At 41.0% G+C, this 18,443-nt stretch overlaps 1 protein-coding gene across 1 annotated transcript; it reads left to right on the forward strand.

Annotated features, from left to right (window-relative positions):
* Nucleotides 1-5,902: 5,902 nt before the first annotated feature.
* SAP18 (Sin3A associated protein 18) lies at nucleotides 5,903-15,860 on the forward strand. Its single transcript, XM_007942508.2, has 4 exons — nucleotides 5,903-6,031; nucleotides 6,238-6,347; nucleotides 14,373-14,495; nucleotides 15,704-15,860. Exons 1-4 carry the CDS (start codon nucleotides 5,903-5,905, stop codon nucleotides 15,858-15,860), a joined length of 519 nt encoding a protein of 172 aa, XP_007940699.1.
* Nucleotides 15,861-18,443: the final 2,583 nt, after the last annotated feature.

Here is an 18,443-nt window from a genome sequence, read left to right on the forward strand (position 1 = left end):
GATCTGGCAGTGTTTCGTTCTGCTGTGCATGGGGTCACTATGAGTCAGAAATGACTTGACGGCACTTAACAACGACAACAAAGATTATCCAGAAGTACAAGCTCAGAAGAGACAAGGACTTTTCCCCAGAGCTGATAGACTGAGAAAGCCTTCCCCTAAAGCTGGCATCTGAATTCAGATTTCTAGCCTCCTAAACTGTGAGAAAATAAATTTGTTTGTTAAAACCATCCACTTGTGGCATTCTTGCTATAATAGATAAGTAAAACACCTAGTAGGTCCATTTACTGCACTTCCATAGGGACAGTTTCTGTTACTTTGAGTAGGCCATCCTTTACTGTTTTATTGTATACCTTGTGATTTTTTTTTTTAATTGAAAACAATTCATCTGCATATTATAATGTGCTAACTCTGGAGATAGGATTCTTCTCTTTCCCAGTGTCAACTTCAGTCCCACAGGCAGCTCATAGACAGGTTAGAGCAGAAACAAAATAACTTTCAAATGAAGTCTACTGTGTTCCTTCTTGACCCAGAGACCAGGTTCTCTCTCTCTGGGAATTTGTGTCACTGCTGCTGTAAGATGACCTTGCCAAGCTAGGTAGGAGGTCATAGATAGGTAAATAGAAAATCAAAGCTATTCTACAGTTTATATGTCACCTCTTCTTGATTCACCATTCATTGAGTTGCTCTAATCTTTTGTCTGATTTCCAAAGTTCTTGCAAAGTTGGTTCTGCTAGTTTTTGCTTTTTTCTTTTTTTGGGGGGGGTGAGGTGAGGGTAGGGGTGGGTTGGTGTTTTTTGTGGGGGGATGGGAACAGCAGGTGCTCCTGCTGCCATCTTGCTCCAGAACAAACCCACCAAACCCACTGCCACTGAGTCGATTCTGACTCATAGTGACCCTATTGAGTTTCCAAGGAGTTTAATCTTTACGGAAGTAGATTGCCCCACCTTCCTTCTGTGGAGCAGCTGGTGGATTTGAACCACCAACCTTCTGGTTAGCAGTCAAAGATCATCTTTTTTTCATTTGAACATTGAGCATATATATGCCAGCTCCCATCCTAAGCATAATTAATTTTTTGAAATCATGATGTGAATCACACATACATACATACATCTAAAATATATATTTTAAAAACTAAACCCATTGCCATTGAGAAGATTCCAAGTCATGGAGACTACATGTGTTATAGAGCAGAAATGCTCACTAGGCTTTTTGTGACTGTCATCATTACAGAAGCAGATCACCAGGACTTTCTTCTGCAGTGCCACTGGGTGGGTTTAAATGACCAACCTTTACATTAGCAGCCAAAACCAAATCATTTGTGTCACCTAGGGATCACTGTAAAATATATAACTACAGTTTAAAGAAAAAGAACCCACCCACCCTGGTGAGAAAGATTTCATTACTAGCACCTTCAAATTTGCTGAATGCCCCTTAAAATTTGCAGCACCTCGGTTTACCCTCAAAAGCAACATGACCTGAATTTTATGCTGATCGCTCCCTTCCTTTATTCTATAATTAGACCAATTTTGTTTGTGTTTGTGTCCTTAAACATTATCATTTGTTTTTTATTCTGTTTTTGAGCTTTGCATATATTGAATTCTATTGTATTTATTTTTCTATAACTTTCTTCTTTCAGTAAGTCCTTTTTTAAAAAAATACTGATTCATTCATTTACTGTCAAACATTTATAGTATTACATTTAATAAACATGGGAGATATTTGGATTGATTTGGGTTATGAAATGATGTGGGAGTTCTGTTAGCATAGTGCCTAAGGCATTTGACTGCTAACTAGAAGGCTGGCGGTGCAAACCCACCAGCCACTCCTTGGAAGGAAGGTTGAGCAATCTACTTCCGTAGTGATACCGCCTCGGAAACCCAAGGAGGGGTTGCTATGAGTCGGGTCCTACTCAACGGCACATATCAACATCAACAATATGAAGTGATGTTAGAACATCATTCAAGATGGAGCCTTGTGCTCATGTGCAACAACTTCTCAGGAGCACACAGGATTGGAATAGGTGGGTCTTAGGTGTACACATATCCAGCTTGCCTAGGTAATGCCAATGAGTATTCCAAAGTAATGACAGCAGAGTTCCCTTTGCTCCATTGTTTTGCTATGTGGTTGGTGGTCAGACTTACATAATTTGACCAATCTGGTAAAGTAAAATAGTATCTCCTTGTGTTTACATTTGTATTTTATGATTACTCATGAGGCTAAGAATTTTTCCATGTAATTTGTATTTTCTTTTTTATGAAAAGCCCATTTATGCCTTTTGCCCATTTTTGTATTATATTGTTTGTCTTTATCTTACTGATTCATATGTCATTTTTTTTTCTTTGGGGGATATTTTATAAAATAGCAATATTTCATTCACCCTGAAGAGGGAATAAATCATCAATATACTGTTTAAAGAATAATTTAAAATCAAACACCAGTATAGGCACTGTTGTTGTTTATTGTTATGTGCCGTCGAGTCGGACCTGACTCACAGCGACCCCTCCTTGGGTTTCCGAGGCAGTATCACTACAGAAGTAGATTGCCCAACCTTCAGGCACTACCCATGTCAAAAAATAAAATGTTAAAAGAATGAGGAAAACCAAAGACACATGGAAACAATTAGTCCAATGCACTGGTGTATCATGTGAACCTCAGCCTATAAGACCATGAGAACAGAAGAAATAGATGGTGCCTAGCTACCACTGTCAACCACTCAGAAAGAAATCAGTGCAGGAGATCCTGGATAGAGTGGGGGAAAAAATCTGGAACAAAACTCAAAATCATAAAAAGGACCAGGTTTAATGGCCTGATAGAGCCTGATGATACCTACGAGATCGTGGCTCCTAGTTACCTTCAAGTCTGGAATTGAACTCACTCCTGTGGCTTCCAGTCAAACAATAGACAGGCAGATCTGTTAGTTGTTAGAAGGACACAGGAAGAGGTAACTGAAGGGAGAAGTGGGAAGAGAGCTGTTACATTGTAGGGATTGTGGTCAATGTCATGAAACCAAATGTGTATAAATTGCTGTATGGAAAATGAATTTCCTTTGTAAACTTTCACCCAAATCACAATAATTTTTTTAAAAATAAATAAATAAAATATTGTTAATACTCCAGAAGCATTCCATTTGTTCCTTCCTGATCACAATCCTCTTCTTAACTCAGAAGTAATTACCAACCTGTTTTTTTTTTTTTTTTTTTTTTGGTAATTACTTCATTGCTTTTCTTTATAGATTTATCACCAGAAAATGTATCCCTTGATGGCATAGGTTAGTACTGCTTGCTTGTGAATGTTATAAAAATGGATTCCCACAGAATGTTTTGTCTTTTTTCATTCACCATTATGTTTGTGAGATTCATGTTGTTTCACATAGCTGTAGCTTCATGTAACTGTAGTTTGTTCATTTTTGTTGTTGTATACCATTCCATTGTATAAATACATCACAATTCCTCTAACTATTCTACTGTTGAACACTTAGTTTTGTTCATGTGAAACTTATGGGTAGACCAAGAGGCAGTTATTTGAAGAGAACAAGGGGATACTGCATGGCTTGAAGTCAGGAAAGGTGTACATTAGGGTTGTATCCTTTCATCATACTTATTCAATCTGTATGCTGAGCAACACACTGGTGGCACAGCCTCAAGACTCACAACAACACGTCACCACAGTAGGACAAACCGACAGATAAGTTTGTCTCCCTTAGCTGTTCGAAACCTCTCCAACCTCCCCTTACCTGGATCCCTGCTGCTGCCTTCTCGCTCTGTCTAGGTCCCCCTGGCCTTTTTCCTATCCTTTTCCCCACTTTCCCACCTTGTCACTTGTGGGGCGTGGCCTGAATTCCCTCCCCTCACCTGGATTACTGCAGCTGCCTCCCTCCTCCTCTGTCCCGGTTCCCCTGGTCTAGCAAGTAAGTTTACTAGACTTTAAACAGGCAGCCAGAGTCATCAATTGGCAAATGAGGACACCTACAAACCAAAACTCACTGCCGTTGAGTTGGATCTGACTCATAGTGACCCCTCCTTGGGTTTCTGAGGCAGTATCATTGTGGAAGTAGATTACCTCATCTTCCTTCTGAGGAGTGGCTAGTGGACTTAAACCACCAGTCTTCTGGTTAACAGTCACATGCCTTAGGCACTACACCACCAGAGTTGTTTGTGTCCGGAATGTCCTCATGGTTCGCGACAAGTGGAGCCTATTCCTAAGTCCCTGGAATCTGGGAGAATGCTGTCGTACGTGGTGCACAGGTTTCAGCATAGCCTGCAGACTGAGGTAGACTAGGAATAAGGAAGAGGCCATCCATTTCTCAAAGAATCAGCCAGGGAAAACATTATGAATAGCAGAGAAACACTGTCTGATATATTACTGCGCAACTTTATGAATAGTCCTGAAATGTTGTCCAATACAGAGGAGAAGGATGAGTCACTTAAGTTAGAAGACTCTCAAAATACAACTTGGAAAGATCTGCATCATCAGAGCAAAACCAGCCTTATTGATATAGATAAGGTAAAGCTTTCCAGACTTCCATTTGCTGACGTGGCACCACTCAAATTGAGGAGAAACAGCTGCAAACACCCATTAATAATGGGAACATGGAATGTACGACGTATGAATCTAGGAAAATTGGAAGTTGTCAAAAATGAAATGGAACACAAAGATTGATATCCTAGGCATTGTTGTTGTTGTTGTTATGTGCCGTCGAGTCAGCCCTGACTCATAGTGACCCCTCCTTGGGTTTCCGAGGCAGTATCACTACGGAAGTAGGATTGCCCAACCTTCCTTCTGAGGAGTGGCTAGTGGGTTTGAACCGCCAGCTTTCTGGTTAGCAGTCAAGTGCCTTAGCCACTACGCTACCAGAGCTTCCTATCCTAGGCATTAGTGAGCTGGAATGGACTGGTTTTAGTCATTTTGAATCAGACAAATATACCATCTGCTATGCTGGGAATGACAATTTGAAGAGGAATGACATGGCATTCAACATCACAAAGGATGTTTCAAGATCTGTCCTGAAGTACAATGCTGTCAGTGATAGGATAATATCCCTACCCCAACAAGGAAGACCAGTTACTACAACTATTATTCAAATTTATGCAAAACTACCAAAGCCAAAGATGAGGAAATTGAAGATTGTTATCAACTTTTGCAGTCTGAAATTGACTGAACATGAAATCAGGATGTGTTCATTATCACTGGTGACTGGAATGCAAAAGTTGAAAACAAAGAAGAATCATTGGTAGTTGGAAAATTTGGCCTTGGTGACAGAATTAATGCTGGAAATCGCATGGTAGAATTTTGCAAGACCAATGACCTATTCATTGCAAATACCTTTTTTCAACAACGCAAACAGCAGCTATATACATGGACTTTGCCAGATGGAACACACAGGAATCAGATTGACTACACCTGTGGCAAGAGGCAATGGAAAAGCTCAGTATTTTCAGCCAAAACCAGAGATCCGGTGGTGTTTCCTTCTCCTGTGCATGGGCCCGCTGAGTCGGAAACGATTCAAAGTTACCTAACAACAACATGACAACAGAGGAATGCTGTTGCTTATTCATTACACTTACTGCCTGTAATGTTTTAAAGCGTTTGTGTTTACTAAGGTTTTCATTATTACATGTGAAAAGGCCAGTTTAATTTATTTTCCCTGTGGGACTATGAGTTAAAAACACCTAGGAAGCTAGCTAATCGCTATGTCACAAACCGCAGCCCCGCCGGTACTAAAGATCCTTGCGTAAACCAAAAACGCCCGTGCCGGCTGGGAGACTCCGCGCAGGCGCACCAGGGCCTTGCCGCGGGTCTCCACATAGAGTGAAATGCGCCTGCGCAGGGACGCCGCAGCGCCCGCCCCCCCGGCCCTCTATAAAGACCGCGCGCGCTTCTCCTCGCGAGAGGCTTGTTTCTCATGCTCGCGGCGGGGGTCGGAGTTCAGAGCGAGCGTCTCGCGGGCCGGAGGAGGAAGATGGCGGTGGAGTCGCGCGTCACCCAGGAGGAAATTAAAAAGGAACCGGAGAAGCCGATCGATCGGGAGAAGGTGAAGGCCTAGGCGCTTCATGATGCGGACGGAGGTGGGGCCGCGGCCGCATGGAGAAGAGCGAGATCTGGGGGTTGGTGGCGGCGGCGGCGGCGGCCTGGTGCGCCAGGCGGCCCGAGGGAATTCTGGGCGGCCCGAGGGAACACCTCAGAGCGCTTTTTTTCTATTTTAAAACTTCTGCCCATGTTTTTCCACCTCCTACTCAGACATGCCCGCTGCTGCTGCGGGTCTTCACCACCAATAACGGCCGTCACCACCGAATGGACGAGTTCTCCCGCGGAAACGTTCCCTCTAGCGAGCTGCAGATTTACACTTGGTGAGAAGCCTGCGCAGGGCGCGTGGGCATGTGGGTTAGGGACCCCCATCAGTGATCCGCATCTATAACTAGTTCCCTTTGCTCTTTTTCATTTCAACGTAACCCTTCCTCCTTTTGGGGTCTTTGGACGCAGGTCTTGGAAAGTTAAGAGATTTTAACTGTAAGTAAAGGGAATTGGCCCATCTGTAATGCTTCTATAATTAATTTTGAAACTTTTGGGTTATTACGAAATGACAGGGCCAAGATTGCTATCAGTATTATGTGTGCCTGTTTGAAGAATAGTTGAGTTGTTGTAACTGTTCTTAAGGAAAGTCACAGTCGTATAAGTGGTATCGGAACAACATGAGAAGGGAAAGTGATGCCGTTGAATGGTTGGTATTTGTTAGGCTCGGAAAATTTCCATGCAGTATTAAGCTTTTGATGCAAAGCACCAGAAAAATAAAAATAAAAAAAAAAAAGCAAGTGATTGCTGCTGTGGAAAAACTTCTGGTGCATGTTTCATGAAGACTGGCTCCGGAATCTTTTGCCTTTGGGTACCTTCTACCCCCAGGTCTTACTAGGGCCATCCTGTACTACAGGCTTATCTTTTAAGGCTGCATGTGCAGATCCCTTGGTTTGACATCACAGTGTCTGTTTCGTAGCAGTGAAGGATGTGTAACTTTAACTGTAAGCACCGTGTGTTGCTGTTATGTGCCATGGAGTTGGACCTGACTCATAGGGACCCCTCCTTGGGTTTCCAAGGTGGTATCACTATGGAAGTAGATTGTCCAACCTTCCTTCTGAGGAGTGGCTGGTGGGTTTGAACCGCCAACCTTCTGGTCAGCAGTCAAGTGCCTTAGGCACTATGCTACCAGAGCTCCTAAACACTGTACTGGAATTAAAATCTTTGAAGGTTGGGGCCTTATTTATCTTTTTGGAGGTGCTTGTTAAATTTATGATTCTAGTTCAGCATCAGTTACTCATAGGGTGAAAGTTCCAGGAAGGTTAATTTAACTTAAAAGGTAGACTGTTCAGTGATGGATTGATGAAAACCTGTTCAGAGATGTAAGAGTTCTTATTACTTGCTGGAGTGGTGCAAATGGTTAACATGCTCTGCTGCTTACTGAAAGGTTGGAGGTTCAAGTCCCCCTAGAAGTACCTTGGAAAAAAGGCCTGATGATCTACTGTAAAAACAGCCAGTGGAAACCCTGTAGAGCGTAGTTCTGGTGTGACACCATGAGTCTGAATTGATTCAGTAGTAATTTGTATTAACTTGCCAGGTGCTGTACCCTTTTACATTGGTTATTCCTAAAGTTTTCACTGGCCAGTTCCTTGAGAGGTGGGTGGCCCCTTCCTTCTGATGAGTCTACCTTAGTCTGGAAGCTCTGCTGAAACCTGTCCACCATGGTTGACTCTGCTGGTATTTGAAATACCAATGGCATAGCCTCCAGTCTCATAGCAATACGTAGGCCACCACAGTACAGCAAACTGATGGATGCGATTACACTGGGGGTGTAAAGGAGAGAAGGTAGTCCCCCTGCCTATAGTGATTTTAGTCTAGAGGAGAAAGCAGAAGAGCAAATGAAGTATGTAAGACATTAGGGTTAAGATGGCCACAGACCCTCTACTCCCGATCAAGGCACAAAGATTACCAACAAATCATGTCCTAAATACATAAACTTTAAACATGAAAAGAGCAACCATAGGTCATACCTTCATATGTGGCCAAAGAAGACAAAAATTCTGAAAGAATGGGTGGTTGGTGTGGGTGTAGCATAGCATTCCCCACTCCAGAAGCAGTAATGAGGGAATATTCATTAACCAATCTAGGAAGTCTCATTAACATTGTTCAGTTTGGAAAAGTAGACTGGGGGGTAAAGTAGGAAACCCTAAAAAATAGTTAAGGAAAAAAATGTGTGGAAGTCCAGAGGAGCTCAGCAGAGGTTGAATTTACCAAAGTCCAAGGCACTATATGGGATTAGGAAACGACATACTCCACAAGAGTGGAATATATTCTGTGCGTAGGTAGTCATTAAACAGGTACTGCAACAGAACCACCTAGGTCATTGTATGAGGCAGGTTTTCAGACCAGAGAAAGGCAAGCAGTTGGAAATTACAGAAAAAGATTTATTGCAAGGAATTGGCTGATATGATTGTGGGGTCTGGCAAGGCAATTCTCAACTGTGTAGGGTAGGCCTCTAGGAAGGACAAGTTGGAATTCTTGATTCTGAACCAAAGCTACTATCCACCAGTGAGATTTCTTCTAAAGGAAAGCTGTAGCTCTGCTCTTAGGCTTTTCAACAGATTCGATTAGGTTCACTCAGGTTATCAAACACACTCTCCTTAATTTAAAGTTAACTGATAGGGACTTTAATCACATCTGCAAAATAACTGACAACACCAACTAGATAATAGTTTTGAATAATTGGGTACTGGCAGCCTAGTCACATTGAAGCATAAAACTAACCATCTTGGAACTAATATGTATCTCCTTAAGCCATATTTAGTCTCCAAATAAAGACAGTAGGAATCATACATACTTCTGCCTAACATGATAGAGCTATCCTAGGCATGTCTGAAAGCACGCTAACCTTTTCCTAAGAAGAGGATGCAGAGATGCTCTTCTCTTTTGACATCCTGTAACTTAAATATTAGGAGCTCTGGTGATGTAATGGTTAAGGCATTTGGCTACTGACCACAAGTTCAGTGGTTTAAACCCACAAGCTGCTCCACAGAAGAAAGATGAGGCAGTCTGCTTCTGTAAAGATTTACAGCCTTGGAAACCCAAGAGGGGTCACTATGAGTCAGAATCTATTTGATGGCAGTGGGTTTGGTTTTGGAACTTAAATACTATTATGAAAAGTTAGCTATTATATTAACTGTCATCTTATATTAGATGATAAAGGGATAAGGAAGAGAAGAAAACTATTTCGTTGGTATATAAACATTTCCTAAGAAAATAAGAAATACAACAATTATAGTCACTGCAGCGTGGTCACAGCTGGTATTTATAACTATTTTCTGCCACTACCCATTCCATATTCCCTTTACCCTGAGTAAGCACCTCAGCTGTTTAGGTTCTTTCCCTGGTCTGTGTCATAGAGCTTCCTTCCCGAAGGGTCTAAACCATTAAAGTCTTACCTGAATTTTGCTACTACAGTGTTATATTGACTTTACTCACAGGCAGTGGTAGCACCAAGGAGATGCCCCAAGGATCAACTAAGCACTGTGCTTCTTTTGGGGACCAGGTGCAATAACTTTGTTGTTGTTATTGTTGTTTACAATATATACAACAAAACACACATCAGTTCACCATTTCTTCTTGTACAATTCAGTGACATTGATTACATTCTTCGAGTTGTGTAATGATCTGCACCCTCCTTTTCTGAGTTCTGCCTCCATTAACATAAACCTTAAGATTCCTGTCTAATTTTTCGAGTTGCTGTTGCCACTTTGATCCCAAATAGTTCTTAAAAGAGGATAATACTAGACATATTTTACTAGTTAAGCTAAACTATTACTTGGTTTTAAGAAGCCTTCAGGGGATATTTTTGGTTTAAGATTTAAAAATTATCTCAGAGCAGTCATTTCATGGGTTCATCTAGCCTCCTTGGCTCTCAAAAGTCTGGAGTCCCTCAGAATTTGAAATTCTGTTGTGCTTTTTCCCCTTTTTGATCAGGATTCTTATATATAACATCTTGGGTCAAAATGTTCGGTAATGTAGCTGGCGCCATCCAGTTCTGGTCTCATGGCAAAGGAGGCAGTTAGCTACACGTTCCGTGTCCTCCTCCTGTTCCTAACTCTAGAAGAGATATTTAAATGTGCCCCACACCATTGGACCCCAAGCAATTTCACTGGGATACAAGGCCCCTGAATTTCTGTCAGATTTTATTTTCTATCTTTTAACTGCAAATGTCTTACTAGTATGTCTACTTGCTACTTCTTGTACAGCAGGCCCGATCAGTATAATAACATCAATGTAATGAACTAATATGATGTCAAGAGAAAGGTGATCAAGGTCCTTATGGGCTAAATTATGGTATAGAGCTGTGGGTTGCTATACCTCTATGCCACCAGAGCTCCCATTAAGGTAGGACAGTGAATGTGTATTGCTGGCCTTGCCAGCTGAAAGCAAACTGCTTTCTGGTACTCTTTACTAATAGGAATTGAGGGGGAAAATAAAAATTGGCAAATCACTAGCTGTGAACCAGGTACTAGAAGAAGATATATTAATTTTGTCAAGCAGTTAAACTATATCTGACTCATAGCTACCCCCCTTGGGTTTCCAGGGTGGTAGCTAAATCTTTACTGAAGTAGATTGCCCCATCTTCCTTCTGCAGAGCAGCTGGTGGGTTTGAACTGCCAATCTGGTTAGCCTTAGGCACTGTACCTCCAGAGCTCCGTATATGTAGAATAGCAGCTTTTATTGGAGTCACCACTTGGTTATGTTGATAGTTATTCAGTGACATTTTCCAAGATCTATCTTTTCTGCGCAGGCCAAATAGGCAAACTGAATGGAAATTACCACCCCCTGCATACTTTAGGTTCTTAATGTTTTATTTAATCTCTGGGATCCCTCCAGGAATGTGATTTTGCTTTTGGTTTATTATTTTTTGTAGGGAGAGGTAGTTGTGGTGGCTTCCATTTGGCCTTTTCTATCATAATAGGCCTTACTCCACACCGGGGAACTAGTGTGGATTCTGCCACTTGCTGAGCATATCTGTTCAAACTAAGCATTCCAGAACTGAGGAAACAACTGTAGGGTGGATTTGGGGACCCCCCGTGAGAACCTCTGGTAGCATAGTACGTAAGGCATTTGACTGCTAACCAGAAGTCTGGCATTTCAAACCCACCTTCCACTCCTAGGATGGAAGGTTGGGCAATCTACTTCCGTAGTGAAAATGCCCTGAAAACCCAAGGAGGGGTCGCTGAGTCAAGTACGATTTGACGGCAGTGTCTGTCCGTCTGTCTGTGAGAACCTAAGCTAAAACTCCATTGATTACCTGACGCCTTACTGTGACTGGTAGACCACAGTGATGGGTGGATTCACCATGTATTTGTCAGTTCTGAGGCAGTGTCCAGTAACCCCCTATAATTTTGATGATTTGCCAATGCAGTTGCCCTGGTAAAATGGTCTCTTTGGAGAAGGCTGGCAGAAAGATTTTTTATTGTTGTTAGGTGCCGTCTTGTCAGCTCCAACTCATAGCATAGCAAGAGAACTAGACTGCCTTTCATTCAAGGGTTCTGGGTCTATAGTTCAATTCAGGGAATTGGTTGAAGGGCTGTGACTCTGGTAATTCAAGTTAGATTGTGTTTACTCAATCTAGAGCTCTTCCACTTAGATCAGGTAAGCTTTTGGTACACTGCATAGCTGTCCTTTCTGGTATTCTGCCCTATAGGGACCCCATGGTCAACTAGCCAGTGCATTTAAATGTAATCAGAGTAGAGAATCAATTACAGAACCCAGAACTAATTCAGAAAACTCAACCTTAAGATTCTGTTCCACTAAAATCTTTGTCAGGGTTTAACCAGAAAAACCACCTGTGGCGGGGAATACATGGTAAGAGATTTATGAAATAGTGAGACCTGGCTAGGCAAGTCCTAAATTCTTAGGGTAGGGTAGACCATCAGGAAGGGGATTCTGGAACTCTGCAGCAGAGCTGATGCTGACCACAGGGGGAATTTCTTAGGCAAGTCTTAGGTTTGCTTTTAAGGCTTTTCATCTAGATGAATCAGGCCACTGGATTACCTAGGATAATCTCCTTAAAGCCAACTGGTTACAGACTATCCAAAACCAAATGAAACTCACTGTCATCAAGTTGGATCCAACTCATAGCAACCCCTCCTTGGGTTTCTGAGGCAGTATCTCTACGGAAGTAGATTGCCCAGTCTTCCATCTGGAGAGTGGCTGGTGGGTTTGAACTGCCAGCCTTCTGGTTAGCAGTCAGGTGCCTTAGGCACTACGCCATGGACTACCATATCACATCTACAAAATACTTCACAGCAACACTTAAATGAATGTTTGGTTGAATAGCGAGATTAGGCCCAAAACAGTCACCTCCAAGACAGATTGAAGAAAAAAAATCATTCTGGCTTCAGACTTCATACCATCATTGGAGAACAGTGGGGGCAAAATAAAACTACAGAATTAGAAGAGGGGAGAGGAGGTACCATGGGAATCTTTACCTGAAGCTTTAAAGTTCCTTCTGTAGCTTTTTTCTTTGAATTAAAGTAAAATTAAATACTATAACTTTTAATTGAAATACATATATAATACTTCAAGCGTGGCTGTTTTTTTTTTTGGTATTTATGGTACCAGAATATATGCTTGATAGTTTAAGAAATACTTTCCTTTGTAGCATTGTGTGGAAGCACAAAAAGATGGTTACAGCGGTATTAGCATGTTAAACTGGTTATTTATTGCATTATTGCATTTGGTTTTTTAAAAAGATTTACAGCCTCGGAAACCCAGTGTGGGTTGCTGTGAGTCAGAATCAACTTGATGACTGTGAGTTTGGTTTTGAGTTTATCATTTTATTTAAAAAAAAAAAAAAGAAAATAGGCAGAGTTGAAGGCAATTTGTAGGGAATTAAATTACGGGAGATTGAAATGAAGCAGAGGGAAGAGATTGATTGGATCTGTATTTAGAAAGACTCTGTAACAATAGAGATTGGAAGATCTGAATAATTCTTAGGTTTATAACCTGGGCACCTAAGTGCGTAAGACAGGAATATAAAAGGAAGGGCATGGTTTTGGGGAAGACATGGAATTGACTCTAAGCAGTGGGTTTGGTTTTCATTGAGTTAGAAAGATTTGATCGCAGTACGGAATGGAAAGTGATGTTATCAATATTTTTACTGTTGGATATGGTTGATGCCTTGCCTTTACGTGAGGATGATGTGGTGGGGACTTATAATTAGGGTGCTGAGTTGAACTAAATGACCCCTATAGAGCATAGAGCTCTGGTAGTGTAGTGCCTAATGAACTTGACTGCTAACCAGATGGCTGGTGGTTCAAACCCACCAGCCACTCCTTGGAAGGAAAGTTGGGCAATCTACTTCCGTAGTGATACTGCCTCAGAAACCCAAGGAGGCATTGCTATGAGTCGTGCGGGTCTGACTCAATGGCAAATAACAACAACAGTTGAAAACAGTATAAAAAATGTATGTTGTTGTTGTTGTTATGTGCCAGCAAGTCAGACCTGACTCATAGCGACCCCTCCTTGGGTTTCTGAGGCAGTATCACTACGGAAGTAGATTGCCCCATCTTCCTTCCGAGGAATGGCTGGTGGATTTGAACCGTCAGCCTTCTGGTTAGCAGTCAAGTGCCTTAACCACTATGCTACCAGAGTTCCCATTAAAAAAAAAAAAAAAAAATGTATAGTTTGTTCTTGTTTCTATGTTGTTTATACTTTAAAGATTTTTACAGATTGTGCTGTATTAGCTCAAAGGGCTACCTTCAGTTCAGAGTTCAAATAAGTATTTTAGGGCAGAAACTTTGAAAAAGGTGAAAGGAGCCTGTACATTTACATTTAGTCTTGAGGATTTTATCCATAAGTTTTGTTGACTCTAGGACACCATCTGTTATAAAATTCATCATGTTTCTATCTAAAGAAAGTAAAAACACTGCACATCTTAATGAAAATTCTTTCTTAGAACATCAATAGTAGATGTATTCCAATTTAAAGAATGTTAAAATGTGGGAGAGTACATGTCTTAGTGGTCACACTCATAGCTGCTAACTGAAAGATTGGCCATTTGAACTCTGAGTGGTTCCACTGAGAGAGACCTGGCGATCTGCTTCTGTAAAGATTAGAGCTCAAAAACCTTATGGGGGTAGTAAGATGTTACATAGCAACAGAGGATGCACATATGGTCTCTGAATTCCTGAAACACTAAGAATCTGACTCTAATTCATCAAATTTTCAAACTGAGGCTGGTGACGGGGTTAATAGTAACTTAGACAAATGCAAACGCCTATTGTATGTCGATATCTGTGTTAATTATTGCTGATAATCCAATCTTTTTTTTTTTTTTTTTAATTCAGGATGGATGCAACCTTGAAAGAACTGACTAGTTTAGTAAAAGAAGTTTACCCAGAAGCTAGAAAGAAGGGCACACACTTCAATTTTGCAATTGTTTTTACAGATCTTAAAAGACCTGGCTATCGGTAGGTAACTTTTAACTTACAAGCAATCCCCAGGAATGAGATCAGTTTTGAACTGTGTCTCTGAGTCTTTAAGTGGAATTTGTAGTTGAGTCAGAAATAGTTTTCCTTTAGCCTTACTTCAGTGCAAGAAAAGGCTCAAAGCCTTTCTAGGGATTCAAAAGCTGCATGTACAGCAAGTGAAGGTGGTTGTGAAGATTTTGTTGCTGATTAGGGGGTGCGGTTTGGTTAGATCTTTTCAGAGTAAGGGCACATTTGTTAACTTTAATGGTGTGTAACAGTTGCCAACTTTAACCCAGGGACTACCTGTAATTCCTTTCTCTTTTTGTTTGGAGTGTATTTTAACTAGTAGGAGCAACCCCTTTAATGCCTCTTTTTAGTGGGGAAAACATAGATAATCTTAGTATCTGGTTTAGCTTAATATATTGTTAGGTGCCATTGAGTCACTTCCAACTCATAGCAACCCTGTGTGTGACAAAACGAAACGCTGCTGGTCCTGCACGATCCTCACAGTCACTGACATGTTTGATCCCATTGTTGCAGCCACTGTGTCAATCTGTCTCATTAAATGTCTTCCTATTTTTTGCTGACCTCTGCTTTACCAAACATGATTTCCTTTTCCAGGGACTGGTACCCCTTTCCAGAATACATGAGACAAAGTCTCACTATCTTCCATTCTGAGGAGCATTCTAGCTGTACTTCTGTATAATCAATATTCTTTGCCAACCCAAAATCAGCTGTATCAGTTCTTTGGTCTTACACATTGTCCAGCTTTTGCATGCATATGAGATGTTTGAAAATGACGTGGGTCAGGTGTACTTTCATCCTCAAGGCAACATCTTTGCTTTTGCTTTTTTAACACTTTAAAGAGATTTTTTGTGACAAATAATATAGGCGCTCTGGTGACATAGTGGGTAAGGCATTTGACTGCTAACCAAGAGGTTGGCAGTTCAAACCCACTGGCTGCTCCATGGAAGAACAATGGGGCAATATCTACTTCGGTAAAGATTTGCTATCTTGGAAACCTATTGGGGGTCACAGTGAGTTGGAATCCATTCAGTGCCAATGGGTTACACTTAATATAGTACTTCGGTTTCTGAACTGTGTTGAAGAAAGATGATGGATTGACTCCGTTCCCTTACTCACTCTGTAAGTAGGTATTACATTTTACTGATTTCTGATCCATTAACAGCTGGTTTCCTTTCCTCCAGAGTAAAGGAGATTGGCAGTACCATGTCTGGCAGAAAGGGGACCGACGACTCAATGACCCTGCAGTCGCAGAAGTTCCAGATAGGAGATTATTTGGACATAGCAATCACCCCTCCAAATCGGGCACCTCCTCCTTCAGGGCGCATGAGACCATATTAAATTTTATTTACTGTTTCTTGAATGTATTTTCCAGTCAGTTATGTAAAATAAACATACATTTTCCTCCCCCTGATTATTGCCATTAAGCCTTTAAACAAATTGTAACGCATCTATTTAGGTTAGATTTGACTGTTATGCTATGAATATTAATAGTCCGTATTGTTTCAAGCTCTTCTGTAAAATATGAAGAAAAGTGCTCTTAGCATTGTGTAAAATTGCATCGTTAAATATATGTGTGCAATCAACCTGAGTCTGAAAGTTAATGGAAGAATGGGAATAGGGTTTAACCTAATAATATTTGGGGTTTATGCTAAATGACGAGAAAGTGTTGTTTAAGCCTAAATGAGGCAGAATGAGGAAGCCATGGGATTGTGTTATATAGTGCAGTATTGTGTAGTATAGGCTGTGGTGCACAGAAGGACCAGTGTGAATGAGGTGGCACTTTGTAAAAGTATGAGCTGAGGTAAATTAGAAAAAGGAGAGTGGTGCTACTACGAGGGCTTCTGATGGTTTAAAATGGTGAGACAGGGCACTTTGAAGGAAGAAGCTGATATAGAAGAAACAAAGATTTGAAATTAGGGTTCAGGGTAGAAAGGTTCACTTTGAAGAGGATTAGAAAATGCAGGGAGGGTTAGAAGAGTCCTCTTAGGTCAAGTAAAGAAGAGCCAGGGATGGAGGCAGGCTGAGGGAATATTCACTCGGTCTGTTCTGTGCCAAGGACGTGTGTGTGTAAAATTTGAGGTCACATAGCTGCGTGATTGGCAAGCCCCAGTGAGTGAGCTGCAGGTATCGGTTCTGACTGCACCACTGCTCTGCAGCCTTGGACTAGCTACTCGAATCAGTTTTTGTTTTACGAATTTGAGATAATCACCTATACCGTTGTGAAGATTAATTATTTGTGAAAGGCTAACATAAAAGAAACAAACATTCATTACTAGCCACAAATAATTTAGTCAGAACCAAACTAAACTTCCATGGACTATTTGTTTTGAAGTATGGCAGTAGGTAGTAGGTAGAGTCTGATAATTCATTGAGGTAGCCTGCCTACCTACCTACCTTTAATGTCTTACAACAGAAAACTGAAAATGTGTATTTCAAGAACGTATATATACTAAAGATTTCAAATGTAAAATTGCTTTAGTTTTGTCTTGTACATACCAACAGCCATTTAAAATGATTCTGTGGAATTGGTATCACTGTTGGACAAGTCAGCAAGTGAGAGACAAGCCTGGAATCTAGATGTAGTGCCTTTTCCACCCTGTAGTTTATCCCAAACCCTTAGATTATATATGTATATCCATTCAGATGAGATAGACTTGAGTTCTGTATGCTGTAAAGTTAATTTGAGCCTGATTTCTTGAAGAAAAGGAGCTATGATTACCATCCTATTTGTAGGGGAAAAAATGGTGACTATGCAGATCATTATAAGAAGTAGGCACTAAATAAAAGACCTTTGTAAGCCAATTTATTTTACAGTGTGAACTCTTATAATGAGGGTTTCCAGATTCTCCCACTAGTTTAAAATAAAACGGTTTGATTTTTCAAATTCTGCCATTTGGTTTCAGCATGAAATTTTTCTCTTTAAAAGATTCAGTCTTCCACCAAAAGTACAGTTAAAGAATCTCTAGTGACTTACTGCATTGTATGGAATGCTAAGAATCAACAGATTTGTCCAGCTGCTCCCCACTTAACAACTATCTCATTACCCAACATTTTGCATTTACAACAGTTGAAAAGATCTCATATCATTTTGTGTATTAACAGAGGTTTGGAAGTAATGAATACCAGCCAACGTACGAGGTGAGAGTAAGGCTAGTTGTGATGGTTATGTGTCAACTTAGCTGGGCCATGATTCTCGACGCTTTGGAAGCCATGTAACGACACAGTCTATCCTCCATCTACACAACACCTATCTTCACAGAACAATCTTGTCTTTGAAAACTCATGTTGGTAATGAGTTGTTTCCTCAAATATAAAATATAAGGGGGTCATTATGGTTAAGCACCATGGTTAAGTTCCTTGATACTTGCCTTGACTTTAGGTGCCTAGGCATGCCACTTAGGTGTCTAGAAGTGCAATTTTCCCTTTGGAAAATGTGAGATACCAAACTCAGTGCTGTGGAGTCGATTTGACGCATAGCAACCCCTCCTTGGGTTTCTGAGGTGCTGTCTATGGAAGTACATTGCCCAGTCTTCCTTCCAAGGAGTAGCATAGCACATGGCATTTTTTCCTGTATCTGGTTTACTCACAATGTGCATTAAATTGGCATTTTTGATTATTTACCAGATCCTCAATAGAAAATCTTTAAGATTATCTGTAAGTGTTTGTACAAAGTCACTGCAGCTGTTATACTCCTCTTCATTGGATCAGGTGATGTTTCAGGCACCCAATTTTACATGTGTGTAAGATTACCGAACTGTCTACCAGTCGGACCCTACTCATAGTGACACCTCCTTGGGTTTCCAAAGCAGTATCACTATGGGAGTAGATTGCCCCATCTTCCTTCTGAGGAGTTGCTGGTGGGTTTGTACCATCAGCCCACTGGTTAGCAGTCCAGTGCCTTAGGCACTATGCTACCAGAGC

This window comes from Orycteropus afer, unplaced genomic scaffold (genome assembly GCF_000298275.1).
Source record: "Orycteropus afer afer isolate SDZICR_OR568_19922 unplaced genomic scaffold, OryAfe1.0 scaffold00092, whole genome shotgun sequence".
NCBI classification, from domain to species: Eukaryota; Metazoa; Chordata; class Mammalia; order Tubulidentata; family Orycteropodidae; genus Orycteropus; species Orycteropus afer.